Source organism: Poecilia mexicana, unplaced genomic scaffold (assembly GCF_051168715.1).
Source record: "Poecilia mexicana isolate PSO_F unplaced genomic scaffold, ASM5116871v1 scaffold_5, whole genome shotgun sequence".
Classification (NCBI taxonomy): domain Eukaryota; kingdom Metazoa; phylum Chordata; class Actinopteri; order Cyprinodontiformes; family Poeciliidae; genus Poecilia; species Poecilia mexicana.
Window position 1 is genome coordinate 15,554,610 of NW_028263374.1, and position 17,267 is coordinate 15,571,876.

At 38.0% G+C, this 17,267-nt stretch overlaps 3 protein-coding genes across 3 annotated transcripts; all 3 read right to left on the reverse strand.

The window, feature by feature from the left end:
* Window positions 1–967: 967 nt before the first annotated feature.
* Window positions 968–5,295, reverse strand: LOC148159663 (uncharacterized). The gene is made up of 2 exons (XM_088005608.1): window positions 4,618–5,295; window positions 968–3,198 (listed from the first exon to the last, which is right to left on the reverse strand). Exons 1-2 carry the CDS (start codon window positions 4,805–4,807, stop codon window positions 1,913–1,915), a joined length of 1,476 nt encoding a protein of 491 aa, XP_087861734.1. The 5' UTR covers window positions 4,808–5,295; the 3' UTR covers window positions 968–1,912.
* Window positions 5,296–6,150: 855 nt separating this feature from the next.
* LOC148159664 (uncharacterized) lies at window positions 6,151–12,489 on the reverse strand. The gene is made up of 2 exons (XM_088005606.1): window positions 11,029–12,489; window positions 6,151–9,610 (listed from the first exon to the last, which is right to left on the reverse strand). The coding sequence occupies exons 1-2, from the start codon at window positions 11,216–11,218 to the stop codon at window positions 7,932–7,934; spliced, it is 1,869 nt and encodes a 622-aa protein (XP_087861732.1). The 5' UTR covers window positions 11,219–12,489; the 3' UTR covers window positions 6,151–7,931.
* A 78-nt stretch (window positions 12,490–12,567) lies between these two features.
* LOC148159665 (uncharacterized) lies at window positions 12,568–14,863 on the reverse strand. Its single transcript, XM_088005610.1, has one exon. It carries the CDS (start codon window positions 14,861–14,863, stop codon window positions 13,910–13,912), a length of 954 nt encoding a protein of 317 aa, XP_087861736.1. The 3' UTR covers window positions 12,568–13,909.
* Window positions 14,864–17,267: the final 2,404 nt, after the last annotated feature.

Below are 17,267 nucleotides of genomic sequence, written 5' to 3' on the forward strand. Positions count from 1 at the left end.
TTTCTGAATGTCACCTCACTATATTGCAGACTTTTGGACATAGCATTGTCCCATATATGCGACAAGTCAGTCAACACCTCCGCACAATAATTCAGGCAGTGAGTGACTTTTTTTCATCACAAATGCTTATGTGTCTCTGTACAGCTAGCTTTGCTAACATCACGTTAACGGAGCTTACCTTCTTTGAGCTACTTTTCTAAGTGACGAAAAAAGTTAGACGTTGTCCCCACCGTCTGTGAAAGCGAAGCGATGCCGAGTTACAGGGCCATCGGATTTCTTACTATTTATGCAGCGCTATTATATTACTGACGATTAGACAAACATTTTCTGCAGCTGAGAGAAAACCACTGCGCATGTCCTGGAGCGCCGCGCGCGAGTGAAAGGTGGGGAGGGGGGAGTAACAGAAACACGTAGTTGCTTGGATTTTAATCGGTGCGTTTTGCATCCACTGAAAACAAAGATGTTAAATAAACTGGACAGTATGCTGTACGTTTAGTGATATTTTCACAGTTGCGGTCTCGACTGGTCTTGAAATAAAATGCAGAGTCCTCAGAGCCCGAGACCGAGACCAAATGCGGTCGAGTCAGAGACGAGACCGATACCATCAAAAAAATGGTCTTAAGACCGGTCTCGAGACCAAGACCAACTTCGAGTACCACAACACTGGCTGCAGTGATACACATTATTTTATGGCGATGTTTTTTGTCTATAAAAAGTGATCCATAGAGGTCGGTTCGAGCATCCCAAAATTGTACTCCAGAGCAGTATACCTTAAATATGTTTAATTAAGCAAGTGTAAAAAGTATTTGGTCAACTACCAAAATACTGAGTAACTGATCATAACACCTGATTTAAAATTCATATCCTCAGACAGCAAAAACTATAAAAGTTATGTGAACATTCTGGTATTTTACAGAGTATTACCAAAATATTTATAGAAATAAGGAGTTAGGTTTGGAGGTTGGGCCAGTGTAAGGTAAGGTAATTTTATTTATATTGCACATTTTCAGCAAAAAGGCCATTCAAAATGCTTGACATGATTTAAAAGGAAAGACAAAATAACAAACCAAAAAAAGAGGAAAGGACAGATTAGGACAAATGGCAACATTCAGACAAAACAAAGGGCAAAACAGACATGAGTGAAGGCAGTGATGGCAGGGCCATGAAAGCACGTTGCTTAGCCTCCCGGTAAAGTCGGAGAGACGTGTTATTATCGAGGCATGATGACCTTGGGAGCGTTCAGCTCCACAGCTGCATGGCTAACAGGAGGGGGTGAGGTGGGAAGAAGCGTTATGTTTACATATCTTCAAGGAGATTGGAAATATGCAGCTCTTCCAAGGCAATATGGGGAAAGCCAATTCAGAAACAGAATGTCTTTGGTCGTGTAGATTATAGATTCCAATCTTCCCAATTGAAATTCCCAATTACCCAAATTAGTTTGGATAATTAGTTTGAAAACTAGCAACTTCTCCAAGGTCGATTCCAACTCGTTAGTGAGTTTTAGAGTCCTCGTCTCTGTCCACACCAACAGTCTGAGTGTTCGCCAGTTCGACCAAGTCCATCACAAATTTGTCGATAATCCAGGAATCCACACGCTCCAAACAGCGGAAATCCTGTTATCACGAATAAATCCAGGGTGAATCCTGCCGGGTGTGTCCCCGCAAGACAAGAGGGCTCTCCTGTGCCCAGCTTCTCGTCGAAAATTTTATCAATTGCATTGAGAGATCAGTTGACCAGATCCATAATTTGTAGATTTGGATGATGTGCAAAGAAAGGCTCCAAAAATACAGAAAAAGACAGGACAAAAGCAGAGCAAGCAGGGTAGGCATGGGCAGGGAGGGAGCAGAGGAAAAAAGCGTCCCAACTTCATTGAGAGCACATGATTCACAAGTGTGAATCATCATGTGCTGATTTAATAGCCGTTTGACAAACTATTTCCACAGTTCCCACATGAAAATGGCTTTTCACCAGTGTGAATCTTGATGTGCTGAATTAAATTTTCTTTTTGACTAAAACCTTTTCCACAGTTCCCACATGAAAATGGCTTTTCACCAGTGTGAATCATCATGTGCCGAGTTAAATGCTGTTTTCGACTAAAACTTTTTCCACAGTTCCCACATGAAAATGGCTTGTCACCCGTGTGAATCCTCATGTGCTGAGTTAATAGCGGTTTTTGACTAAACCTTTTTCCACAGTTCACACATGAAAATGGCTTTTCACCAGTGTGAATCTTCATGTGTTGAGTAAATAGTGATTTTTGACTAAAGCTTTTTCCACAGTTCCCACATGAAAACGGCTTTTCACCAGTGTGAATCATCATGTGCTGAGTTAATAGCGGTTTTCGACTAAAACTTTTTCCACAGTTCACACATGAAAACGGCTTTTCACCAGTGTGAATCCTCATGTGCCGAGTTAAAAGCTGTTTTTGACTAAAACGTTTTCCACAATTTACACATGAAAACGGCTTTTCACCAGTGTGAATCATCATGTGCTTAGTTAAATTCTGTTTTTGACTAAAACTTTTTCCACAGTTCTCACATGAAAACGGCTTTTCACCAGTGTGAATCATCATGTGCTTAGTTAAATTCTGTTTTTGACTAAAACTTTTACCACAGTTCACACATGAAAATGGCTTTTCACCAGTGTGAGTTCTAATGTGATTATTGAGAGCATATTTTCCAGAGAAACCTTTTTTACAGATGACACATAAGAAAGGTTTCCTTCTTTCCTGATTTTGGTTCTCAGCTTCAGCAGGTTCCTGGAAGATGACTTTGTTCCCGTTTTGTTCTGATTCAGTTTGGTATGTTTGCTCATCAGCAGGAAATACCATGCAGGTATCAGTCTCCTGTTTTAATTCAATCCATTCTTCACCCTGACTGCAGTAAACTTCTGTCTCTTCCACTTTTATCTGCTGGTGTTTTAGATCCTCCTGCTCTTCTTTAATCTGCTGATGTTTTAGATCCTCCTGCTCTTCTTTAATCTGCTGATGTTTTAGATCCTCCTGCTCTTCTTTAATCTGCTGATGTTTTAGATCCTCCTGCTCTTCTTTTATCTGTTGATGTTTTAAATCTTCCTGCTCTTCTTTTATCTGATGATCTTCTGGCTCTTCCTGGTCTTGTTTTCCCTTCAGAGGTTCTAACTCCTCCTGGTCCAGAGTGGATCTCCTCTCCTGGTGATGAATGTTGCACTGCAGGGAATCTGGAGAAGAAAACAGAGAAAAAAAGAGTTATTGTTAACTTTACTGAAGTAAATAGGAGAAATTGTTCATTGTTTAAGACAGAAATTAACAAAAAAAAAAAAACACCTAAAAATTACAGAGCGTAGACTACTGTGACATCAAGTGGACAATATATGTGAAACGGGCAACATGAGAACAACATGAAGCCTTACAATGAATAAACAGGTAAAAGATGTTTGTGATTCTAACATAAATTCTGATTAATCTGGTTGTATGAAACAACGGCTGGATCAAAAAGGAAACAGGAAACAAATAGGAGACAGTTATGTGATTGGCTTGTTACTCGCTATGTCACCAGGGACAACGATTTATTTCTAAAAAATAAAAGCTTTAACTGTGCTCGGGCTGTAAACCTTATTAAAAGAGCTATCATAGCTACATTTACAAGGACATATTTTTTTTTAAGTATTTTTGAATTATTATGGTTGAGCATATTTAACTATTCTTAGTGGGGAAAACAGATAGATTCAGAATAGATTGTTTTGATACTGCTGCATTATGAGCATTTTACAAAGCACACAACCAGTAATTTTGTAAATATATTCTTTAGTAGTATCAATACACTTTTATATGAATATACAAACACAAAATAATACAATCAGAGAAACAAAGATGATGATTAATACTGAATTTTATTAATTAAACTACACATGTTTATATGGCCATGTGTAGTGGAAACTTAAGATTAATATATAATTATATGTATATATTATAAGTTTCCACTTTTAAGATTAACAAACAATGCATAATAGTATTATGATTATAATTCATAATACTGTTATGACTATGATTCTTGTGAGACACACATGCTCATGAGAAAGTCTTTCCTAGCAGTTTCTCAGGCCTTGGTATTTAAATAAAGTTATTCAATTGTTTCTTCCATGCACCCCCATGATGTGCTTGACTCCCCTAGTGAAAAAAGATATGTGTGCTTGCTATCTGTTCTGTAACCAAGTAGATTATCAAACTATGTGAATGAAATGAAACTCGCCCTCAAAACTGTAAGCTGTGTTCTGCTCGGGGCTCTTTCTTCTGACTGTGATCAGTGAGCAGAGACTGCGAATAAATGCTGATTAAGAATATATTCTTTCTCTGGTTTTTTGGGTTATGAAACAGCTTTTACTATCCTTGCGCTGCATTATTCACATTTCTGCTGTTTTCAAAAGTAAATCTCAGTAGTTAAAGGAAAAGAGCCACAAAAAGGCCATTGGCTCCATTTTCTCTCTACATAAATAAGCCATTCTCACAGCGTAATTGTGACGTCTGCGTTCATTTACCCGTTAAAAAAACATTTATACGGGAAAAGCACATTTTTTAAAATGATCCTCATGCAGAACGGTGCATACATTAACCTTCATCCAAATGCTGGTGTTTCCTACCTATCCGGTGTAAGATTATCTGGGGAGTCCGGGAGAAACCAAGCAGTCTGCGCTGATCATCCATCTCTTCCTCCGACTTGACGATGATTTCTTTAAACTCTGTGAAAGTTTCTTCAGCAGCAGTTAACTGCTCGTTGATAAACTCGTTTAAACTGGACTGGAGATATTTTTTAGAGAAACACTCAAACATTCAGCAAAACAAACCACGTTCCGTCCTTTGTCTTCTTCTTCCTCCTCTTTTTTCTCCTCTTCTTCTTTGGGATTTCATGACTGTCTGCATTCGTCCCGTTGCGTTACCGCCACCTTGTGGATCATACGATCCTCACATCTAAAGATTTCTCATGCAGTGCCAGTTCTCTTCGAAAACGTAAATTTTTTTATTCAACTTTATCTAAATAAAACAAATACAATATTAATATTCCAGTTTTCCACAAATCCAAAGTTAATATTGTCTTCTGATTGGTATCTCCAACATCCCGCCACAAGTTTCACAATTTCTTCATTTCACCAGATAATAAACTTTTCCTATAGTATCCGTATATCCACAATGAGCGCTGCTGCTTTGTTCGGAGTCACAATCAATGAAGGAAAATAAGTACATATTGTATATTGCATTTTCGAAAAGACTTGTTAATTTATTTGAAAAGCTTTTATATACACTGGTTAATACGATCTGAACAGTGACATGCGGTCATGGAAAAATAATATATAATAATAAAATCATTTATAAAGATATTTTCACCCTGTGGTTTGTACTATAAAGTACTAATTTTTCATTTAATTTAACCAAATATGATTTTTTTTTTCTTCAAAATCGCTTAATTTTCGCATTTTCCCATTCAAATGTTCAGAAGCGAAGCCGGTGAGGCAAGCAGTGAGCTGAGCCTCACCTGGGATTGCGCAACCTCTCGCTAACTGCACTGGCTGCCATTCTATGGGAGCATGTTCTTCCTGTCTGTACGCCGGCAATAAAATGGTTAAAAAACATTTAATATATGAATTAATAATTTAGCTTATGTATTTAATGTACAGTGTTTTTATTGTCACCAACTGTGTGTGTGTGACGTGTTTCGTGTGCTGAGGAGCGATCAAAAAAGGCGGAGAACAGATTCAAGGTGAAGCAGGCAGTTCTCGTGCATCATCGCTGGGGGCGCTCATGATCCCAGACATTGTCACTCCACTGCAGAGTAAGAGACAGTAACAGAGAGCTAGCCATTAAGTAGCTGCGCTGATGCAGAGAGCGAGAAAGATATGGTTTTGAGTTGTACTTTAACGGTTTCTCCCTTTGCTGCTAAGCACAGCACAAAATTAATAATATCTACATAAACAATAACATGCAGGGGGTCTAGATTTGTAAATCCGATTATAATTAAGTGGGTGCCTCACCAGCTATGAACCTCGCCGCACGTCACTGAATTTGAAACAAATAGCAGCATCAGTTTCAGTCTACTTTTGCTTTAAGGACAAACCTATCAAAACACATTTTAATATAGTAAAACTCAAAGTGTAAAACAATCAATGAAAATCTACAAATAGTGCACAACAGCTCATTTTATTTTGGATTTAAAATGTATTAAAGTCAACCTCATTCACTCCACTCATTTTCTCCATACAGAATAATACAAATCAATACTTCAAGTTCATATTGTACATCTCCAAGTATCCAAATGTCAAGATCCAAATCATCACATTTAACAAATTAGAAAATTAAAACATTTTCCCACGTCAGGGTTTCCCCCAGAAAACTTGCTAAACCCGGTGGTCAGGGCACTGAGGCGGTCCACCGGGGGTCTACTGTGTTTTTGTATTAAAAGACGTCAAGTAGACGGAAAAAGTAAGAATATTACTGGGTAATTATATATTACAGGAAAACATTGCCAGTGAAACGCTATTTAAACCCACAACTTGTCTTAAAAACATCAAATCAAAAAAATACAATTAAAATGAATATCGATTATTTGCACTTCTGTTTAATCCAAATTAAGTCAGCGGCTCCATCTGGCCCCCAGGCCTTCAGGGGCCTCATACATGCTAATATTTTAACACAGACCACAGATACATAAGTGTAACATTTATTTATTGAGATAATCAATGCTGCCGAATTTGATTTAATTCAAATTAAATTAAATTTGAATTTAATTCAAATTTAAATTCAAATTTAATGGTTTCAGCTTATATAAATGAAAATATTTTAAATTAACGTTTACATGTATGATTTTAAGGAGCTGGCAAGTTTACTTTGTAAAAGTTCAAAGAATATTTATAGTTAAATTGTTTTGTTACCATAGCTACAATCTGATGTTGTGAGTTTAATCTTTGAATTTGAGCTCTGTTTGTTCACAAATACAACTTATTGTTCTTTGGGTTGGCCAATTAAACTACTCTCTTCTCCCAGATTTCACTAAATCTAACACTGAAGCTGTTAGAGATGCTGATGATTTTGGCAACAAGAGGAGCCCCTAAATCAGATTCTGCTCCAGGCCTCAAACAGCTTTGGACCAGCCCTGCATGATAAGTTAAATCCGCTGCACTGCGCACAGAGATGCGCAACAAACGGGGGATTTAATTAAACGCTGCTAATGTGATTTTAGTAGCTCTTCCATTTCGTTGTTGAGTTTTTGATGAGCATCACAGAAATTGTTCTGGCTGCTCAAGTTTGAGGGACGAGTTTTTCAGATCTTCCTGCGGCTGCGCGCTTTAACTGTCTGACTAAATGGATAAAGCATTTGATATGGTTTAATGCATCGTGTAAATGGAAAAATTATTACTAAAAATAATAATATAAAACCAGCGTGATGCGCGACTACGAGGCGAGCGCAAAGCCATTTACCGGGCTAAACCTGCATGATGAGGTTAGTGCTAGTTCGTTAACTACTAATGCATGAGACAACTGGGAAAACATACATAAACTTTACAGGGAAGACAGAGCCACGGGTTGGGCAGCGTGTTGAGGTGTAAACACCGCATGATGTTTTGTTCACAAATACAGATCATTCTCACCACTAGCTCTAACACACCTCTAAAAGCGCGACTACAAATTATTCTGGCGGTTCACATAGAGCTGTGCAATCAGAGCTAACACGGTTCGTTTTAAGCTCTTACTTTGATATAGACTTTTCCATAGAATCACAATTCCTTACAGGGGGTTGATGTAAATATCCAGACAGGTCAGCTTGTGTCCAGTTTGAGTGAAAGGAGGCGCGCGAGATCCGTGCTGAGGTAAACTTCAGAGGTCAAGCAGCAGCAGCGCGCGAGGCAATGCGCAGTGGGGCCAGCTGTGTTATTGGTCACACAGGCATAGCGGGTCGCCAGGCTTAAAATACACTGGGGGAAACCCTCCATATTTCATTAAGATGACTTTTATGATGATCCTCAACATAGGACATACTTGGAAAATAGTTCGAAGGCTTTTCACCAGTGTGACTCATCATGTGCCGAGTTAAAGTCGGTTTTAGATTAAAACTTTTTCCACAGTTCCCACATGAAAATGGCTTTTCACCAGTGTGAATCATCATGTGCTGAGTTAAATTCTGTTTTCGACTAAAACTTTTCCCACAGTTCCCACATGAAAATGGCTTTTCACCAGTGTGACTCATCATGTGCCGAGTTAAATGCTGTTTTCGACTAAAACTTTTTCCACAGTTCCCACATGAAAATGGCTTGTCACCCGTGTGAATCCTCATGTGCTGAGTTAATAGCGGTTTTTGACTAAACCTTTTTCCACAGTTCACACATGAAAATGGCTTTTCACCAGTGTGAATCTTCATGTGTTGAGTAAATAGTGATTTTTGACTAAAGCTTTTTCCACAGTTCCCACATGAAAACGGCTTTTCACCAGTGTGAATCTTCATGTGCTCATTTAAACTAACTTTGTAGCTAAATCCTTTTCCACAGTTCACACATGAAAACGGCTTTTCACCAGTGTGACTCATCATGTGCCGAGTTAAATGCTGTTTTCGACTAAAACTTTTTCCACAGTTCCCACATGAAAATGGCTTTTCACCAGTGTGACTCATCATGTGCCGAGTTAAATGCTGTTTTCGACTAAAACTTTTTCCACAGTTCCCACATGAAAATGGCTTGTCACCCGTGTGAATCCTCATGTGCTGAGTTAATAGCGGTTTTTGACTAAACCTTTTTCCACAGTTCACACATGAAAATGGCTTTTCACCAGTGTGAATCTTCATGTGTTGAGTAAATAGTGATTTTTGACTAAAGCTTTTTCCACAGTTCCCACATGAAAACGGCTTTTCACCAGTGTGAATCTTCATGTGCTCATTTAAACTAACTTTGTAGCTAAATCCTTTTCCACAGTTCACACATGAAAACGGCTTTTCACCAGTGTGAATCATCATGTGCCGAGTTAAATGCTGTTTTCGACTAAACCTTTTTCCACAGTTCACACATGAAAACGGCTTTTCACCAGTGTGAATCATCATGTGCCGAGTTAAATGCTTTTTTTGACTAAAACTTTTTCCACAGTTCACACATGGAAACGGCTTTTCACCAGTGTGAGTTCTAATATGATTATTAAGAGCATATTTGACCGTGAAACCTCTTTTACAGATGACACATGAGAAAGGTTTCCTTTTGTCCTGATTTTGATTGTCAGCTTCAGCAGGTTCCTGGAAGATGACTTTGTTCCCGTTTTGTTCTGATTCAGTTTGGTATGTTTGCTCATCAACAGGAAACACCATGCAGGTATCAGTCTCCTGTTTTAATTCAATCTGTTCTTCACCCTGACTGCAGTAAACTTCTTTCTCTTCAACTTTTATCTGCTGGTGTTTTAGATCCTCCTGCTCTTCTTTAATCTGCTGATGTTTTAGATCCTCTTGCTCTTCTTTTATCTGCTGGTGTTTTAGATCCTCCTGCTCTTCTTTTATCTGATGATCTTCTGGCTCTTCCTGGTCTTGTTTTCCCTTCAGAGGTTGTAACTCCTCCTGGTCCAGAGTGGATCTCCTCTCCTGGTGATGAATGTTGCGCTGCAGGGAATCTGGAGAAGAAAACAGAGAAAAAAAGAGTTATTGTTAACTTTACTGAAGTAAATAGGAGAAATTGTTCATTGTTTAAGACAGAAATTAACAAAAAAAAAAAAACACCTAAAAATTACAGTGCGTAGACTACTGTGACATCAAGTGGACAATATATGTGAAATGGGCAACGTGAAAACAACATGAAGCTTTACAATGAATAAACAGGTAAAAGATGTTTGTGATTCTAACATAAATTCTGATTAATCTGGTTGTATGAAACAACGGCTGGATCAAAAAGGAAACAGGAAACAAATAGGAGACAGTTTTGTGATTGGCTTGTTACTCGATATGTCACCAGGGACAACGATTTATTTCTAAAAAATAAAAGCTTTAACTGTGCTCGGGCTGTAAACCTTATTAAAAGAGCTATCATAGCTACATTTACAAGGACATATTTTTTTTTAAGTATTTTTGAATTATTATGGTTGAGCATATTTAACTATTCTTAGTGGGGAAAACAGATAGATTCAGAATAGATTGTTTTGATACTGCTGCATTATGAGCATTTTACAAAGCACACAACCAGTAATTTTGTAAATATATTCTTTAGTAGTATCAATACACTTTTATATGAATATACAAACACAAAATAATACAATCAGAGAAACAAAGATGATGATTAATACCGAATTTTATTAATTAAGCTACACATGTTTATATGGCCATGTGTAGTGGAAACTTAAGATTAACATATAATTATATGTATATATTATAAGTTTCCACTTTTAAGATTAACAAACAATGCATAATAGTATTATGATTATAATTCATAATACTGTTATGACTATGATTCTTGTGAGACACACATGCTCATGAGAAAGTCTTTCCTAGCAGTTTCTCAGGCCTTGGTATTTAAATAAAGTTATTCAATTGTTTCTTCCATGCACCCCCATGATGTGCTTGACTCCCCTAGTGAAAAAAGATATGTGTGCTTGCTATCTGTTCTGTAACCAAGTAGATTATCAAACTATGTGAATGAAATGAAACTCGCCCTCAAAACTGTAAGCTGTGTTCTGCTCGGGGCTCTTTCTTCTGACTGTGATCAGTGAGCAGAGACTGCGAATAAATGCTGATTAAGAATATATTCTTTCTCTGGTTTTTTGGGTTATGAAACAGCTTTTACTATCCTTGCGCTGCATTATTCACATTTCTGATGTTTTCAAAGTAAATCTCAGTAGTTAAAGGAAAAGAGCCACAAAAAGGCCATTGGTTCCATTTTCTCTCTACATAAATAAGCCATTCTCACAGCGTAATTGTGACGTCTGCGTTCATTTACCCGTTAAAAAAACATTTATACGGGAAAAGCACATTTACTAAAATGATCCTCATGCAGAACGGTGCATACATTAACCTTCATCCAAACGCTGGTGTTTCCTACCTATCCGGTGTAAGATTATCTGGGGAGTCCGGGAGAAATCAAGCAGTCTGCGCTGATCATCCATCTCTTCCTCCGACTTGACGATGATTTCTTTAAACTCTGTGAAAGTTTCTTCAGCAGCAGTTAACTGCTCGTTGATAAACGCGTTTAAACTGGACTGGAGATATTTTTTAGAGAAACACTCAAACATTCAACAAAACAAACCACGAACCGTCCTTTGTCTTCTTCTTCCTCCTCTTTTTTTCTCCTCTTCTTCTTTGGGATTTCATGACTGTCTGCATTCGTCCCGTTGCGTTACCGCCACCTTGTGGATCATACGATCCTCACATCTAAAGATTTCTCATGCAATGCCAGTTCTCTTCGAAAACGTAAATTTTTTTATTCAACTTTATCTAAATAAAACAAATACAATATTAATATTTCAGTTTTCCACAAATCCAAAGTTAATATTGTCTTCTGATTGGTATCTCCAACATCCCGCCACAAGTTTCACAATTTCTTCATTTCACCAGATAATAAACTTTTCCTATAGTATCCGTATATCCACAATGAGCGCTGCTGCTTTGTTCGGAGTCACAATCAATGAAGGAAAATAAGTACATATTGTATATTGCATTTTCGAAAAGACATGTTAATTTATTTGAAAAGCTTTTATATACACTGGTTAATACGATTTGAACAGTGACGTGCGGTCATGGAAAAATAATATATAATAATACAATCATTTATAAAGATATTTTCACCCTGTGGTTTGTACTATAAAGTACTTATTTTTCATTTAATTTAACCAAATCTGATTTTTTTCCTTCAAAATCGCTTAATTTTCGCATTTTCCTATTCAAATATTCAGAAGCAAAGCCGATGAGGCAGCAGTGAGCTGAGCCTCACCTGGGATTGCGCAACCTCTCGCTAACTGCACTGGCTGCCATTCTATGGGAGCATGTTTGTCCTGTCTGTACGCCGGCAATAAAATGGTTAAAAAACATTTAATATATGAACTAATTTTCCATAATTTAGCTTATGTATTTAATGTACAGTGTTTTTATTGTCACCAACTGTGTGTGTGACGTGTTTCGTGTGCTGAGGAGCGATCAGAAAAGGCGGAGAACAGATTCAAGGTGAGGCAGGCAGTTCTCGTGCATCATCGCTGGGGGCGCTCATGATCCCAGACATTGTCACTCCACAACTGCAGAGTAAGAGACAGTAACAGAGAGCTAGCCATTAAGTAGCTGCGCTGATGCAGAGAGCGAGAAAGATATGGTTTTGAGTTGTACTTTAACGGTTTCTCCCTTTGCTGCTAAGCACAGCACGAAATTAATAATATCTACATAAACAATAACATGCAGGGGGTCTAGATTTGTAAATCCGATTATAATTAAGTGGGTGCCTCACCAGCTATGAACCTCGCCGCACGTCACTGAATTTGAAACAAATAGCAGCATCAGTTTCAGTCTACTTTTGCTTTAAGGACAAACCTATCAAAACACATTTTAATATAGTAAAACTCAAAGTGTAAAACAATCAATGAAAATCTACAAATAGTGCACAACAGCTCATTTTATTTTGGATTTAAAATGTATTAAAGTCAACCTCATTCACTCCACTCATTTTCTCCATACAGAATAATACAAATCAATACTTCAAGTTCATATTGTACATCTCCAAGTATCCAAATGTCAAGATCCAAATCATCACATTTAACAAATTAGAAAATTAAAACATTTTCCCACGTCAGGGTTTCCCCCAGAAAACTTGCTAAGCCCGGTGGTCAGGGCACTGAGGCGGTCCACCAGGGGTCTACTGTGTCAAGTCTTTGAATTTGAGCTCTGTTTGTTCACAAATACAACTTATTGTTCTTTGGGTTGGCCAATTAAACTACTCTCTTCTCCCAGATTTCACTAAATCTAACACTGAAGCTGTTAGAGATGCTGATGATTTTAGCAACAAGAGGAGCCCCTAAATCAGATTCTGCTCCAGGCCTCAAACAGCTTTGGACCAGCCCTGCATGATAAGTTAAATCCGCTGCACTGCGCACAGAGATGCGCAACAAACGGAGGATTTAATTAAACGCTGCTAATGTGATTTTAGTAGCTTTTCCATTTCGTTGTTGAGTTTTTGATAAGCGTAACAAACTGTTCTGGCTGCTCAAGTTTGAGGGACGAGTTTTTCAGATCTTCCTGCGGCTGCGCGCTTTAACTGTCTGACTAAATGGACAAAGGATTTGGTATGGTTTGATACATCTTGTAAACGGAAAAATTATTACTAAAAATAAAATAATATAAAACCAGCGTGATGCGCGACTACGAGGCGAGCGCAAAGCCATTTACCGGGCTGAACCTGCATGATGAGGTTAGTGCTAGTTCGTTAACTACTAATGCATGAGACAACTGGGAAAACATACATAAACTTTACAGGGAAGACAGAGCCACGGGTTGGGCAGCGTGTTGAGGTGTAAACACCGCATGATGTTTTGTTCACAAATACAAATCATTCTCACCACTAGCTCTAACACACTAAATTATTCCGGAGGTTCACATAGAGCTGCGCAATCAGCGCTAACGCGGTTCGTTTTAAGCTCTTACTATGATATAGACTTTTCCATAGAATCACAATTCCTTACAGGGGGTTGATGTAAATATCCAGACAGGTCAGCTTGTGTCCAGTTTGAGTGAAAGGAGGTGCGCGAGATCCGTGTTGAGGTAAACTTCAGAGGTCAAGCAGCAGCAGCGCGCGAGGCAATGCGCAGTGGGGCCAGCTGTGTTATTGGTCACATAGGCATGGTGGGTCGCCAGGCTTAAAATACACTGGGGGAAACCCTCCATATTTCATTAAGATTACTTTTATGATGATCCTCAACATAAGACATACTTGGAAAATAGTTCTACGGCTTTTCACCAGTGTGACTCATCATGTGCCGAGTTAAAGTTGGTTTTAGATTAAAACTTCTTCCACAGTTCCCACATGAAAATGGCTTTTCACCTGTGTGAATCCTCATGTGTTGAGTTAAATTAACTTTGTGACTAAAACTTTTTCCACAGTTCACACATGAAAACGGCTTTTCACCAGTATGAATCCTCATGTGCTGAGTTAATGCATGTTTTTGATTAAAACTTTTCCCACAGTTCCCACATGAAAACGGCTTTTCACCAGTATGAATCATCATGTGCCGAGTTAAATTCAGTTTTTGACTAAATCCTTTTCCACAGTTCCCACATGAAAACGGCTTTTCACCAGTGTGAATCATCATGTGCTGAGTTAATATTTGTTTGCGACTAAAACTTTTTCCACAGTTCACACATGAAAACGGCTTTTCACCAGTGTGACTAATCATGTGCCGAGTTAAATTCAGTTTTTGACTAAATCCTTTTCCACAGTTCCCACATGAAAACGGCTTTTCACCAGTGTGAATCATCATGTGCTGAGTTAAATTCTGTTTTCGATTAAAGCTTTTTCCACAGTTCACACATGAAAACGGCTTTTTACCAGTGTGAATCTTCATGTGCCGAGTTAAATTCAGTTTTTGACTAAATGCTTTTCCACAGTTCCCACATGAAAACGGCTTTTCACCAGTGTGACTCATCATGTGCTGAGTTAATACATATTTGCGACTAAAACTTTTTCCACAGTTCACACATGAAAACGGCTTTTCACCAGTATGAGTCTTCATGTGCAGAGTTAAATTCAGTTTTTGACTAAAACTTTTTCCACAGTTCCCACATGAAAACGGCTTTTCACCAGTGTGAATCGTCATGTGCTGAGTTAAACTAACTTTTTGACTAAAACTTTTTCCACAGTTCCCACATGAAAACGGCTTTTCACCAGTGTGAATCGTCATGTGCTGAATTAAACTAACTTTGTGACTAAAACTTTTTCCACAGTTCCCACATGAAAACGGCTTTTCACCAGTGTGAATTGTCATGTGCTGAGTTAAACTAACTTTTTGGCTAAAACTTTTTCCACAGTTCACACATGAAAATGGCTTTTCACCAGTGTGAATCATCATGTGCCGAGTTAAATGCTGTTTTCGACTAAAACGTTTTCCACAGTTCACACATGAAAATGGCTTTTCACCAGTATGAATCGTCATGTGCTGAGTTAAACTAACTTTTTGGCTAAAACTTTTTCCACAGTTCACACATGAAAATGGCTTTTCACCAGTGTGAATCATCTTGTGCCGAGTTAAATGCTTTTTTTGACTAAAACGTTTTCCACAGTTCACACATGAAAATGGCTTTTCACCAGTGTGAGTTCTAATGTGAATATTAAGAGCATGTTTAACAGTGAAACCTCTTTTACAGATGACACATGAGAAAGGTTTCCTTCTTTCCTGATTTTGATTCTCAGCTTCAGGATGTTCCTGGAAGATGTCTTGGTTTCCGTTTGGTTCTGATTCAGTTTGGTATGTTTGCTCATCAGCAGGAAACACCATGCAGGTATCAGTCTCCTGTTTTAATTCAATCTGTTCTTCACCCTGACTGGAGTAAACTTCTTTCTCTTCCACTTTTATCTGCTGGTGTTTTAGATCCTCCTGCTCTTCTTTTATCTGCTGGTGTTTTAGATCCTCCTGCTCTTCTTTTATCTGCTGGTGTTTTAGATCCTCATGCTCTTCTTTTATCTGCTGGTGTTTTAGATCCTCCTGCTCTTCTTTTATCTGATGATCTTCTGTCTCTTCCTGGTCTTGTTTTCCCTTCAGAGGTTCTAACTCCTCCTGGTCCAGAGTGGATCTCCTCTCCTGGTGATGAATGTTGCACTGCAGGGAATCTGGAGAAAAAAACAGGGAAAAAGAGTTATTGTTAAATTTACTGAAGTAAATAGGAGAAATCGTTCATCATTTACGACGGAAATTAACAAAAAAAAAAAAAACACCTAAAAATTCAAGAGCGTAGACAGAGATACAGATCAGTCGACATCTCCAGCTGACATTTGGAGAATTCTCAAATGAACGGATGTTTGAAAAATATTTTATCACAAAACTAATTGCAGTAGGGATTATTGTTAATATTTAACAGTAAAATGTATTATTTCAAGATTTTTTATTACTTTCAATTATATTAAAATTAAATTTTAGTCCACTTTATATCTTTGGGGTTTATTTACAAACATGAGTTTATTTGAAGGTTAATAATTGTTTAGTTTTTGTTCCTTTCTTATTTACTTTTCTAAGTTAGACAGGAAAAACTGTGGGTCCATTTTCTTTAAGTATAGGGACTGGTATCGGACCAGCATGCACTGGGTTGGGCCTGTGGGTTTTGACCAGAGCAGGACAGGAGAAAATGAAAAGTAGTGATGGTGAGTGTGACAAAGTGGTTCAGTTTGTGTTCACCACTTTTCCCTTATTCTTTCTCATTCACTTACTTTCTATATTTGGTTATAATGATTAATTTAAACATTGCACTTTTGCTTCACTTACTATCCCGGGTTTGTTTGTGTTAGCATTATGTTGCAGGGTCTATCTATGTTTAGGATAAAGTTATTATTTCTGGATTATGGGTTGTATTTGTTTCAAGGTATATTTATTAAGGTATTTGTTTTCCTTTGTACTCACCATCATTTCTGCTTGTAGGGCAGGAGTGTGGGAGGGGCCGGCCCAGAACTTCCTGCTTAAATGGCTGGATGATGTCAGTGATTACCTTCCTGGGTTCTACCAATTAGAGGGTTTTCTTTTGTGTATTACTTTGTTTGTTTTTCTTTAAAGTAACCTTTTGAGTTATCTTGTATTATGTAGTTTGTTTTGCAGACAACTTCATTATGAAGGAGTTTGTAAATTAGATTTGTAATTTTAGTGTTTCTCTGTCTATATGTTGTTTGATCTGTTCCATTGTGGCTGTGTCCAATCAAGCACAGGTGTGGTGCCAATTGGAGATAAAAACAGTGAGCTTTTGGATGCTCAAGGGAGAGAAGTCAGAGAAAAGAATGAATAAAAAGTCCTTTGAAGAAACTGAAACCGGGTGGCTGGTACTGATTTTCTGTTCACCTTCTGACCCTTGTGCCTAAACTACCTTACAGTGAGTTGAAGCTTCATGAAGCACTGAGGAACTCCATCCAATCATTCGACTCATGAGCCGATGCACCGCGGTGCAAGGGCGAAAATCCCATCTCATTATTAGGGGGGACCATAAACAGAAAAATTTTTAAGAGCAATTTTGGAGGGTTGGCAAAGTTGCAGTAAACTGTAAGGTAAAATGTGATTTAATTTGTGCGTGTGTGTGTTCAAGCTGCACCACCAAAACTGACTAGTA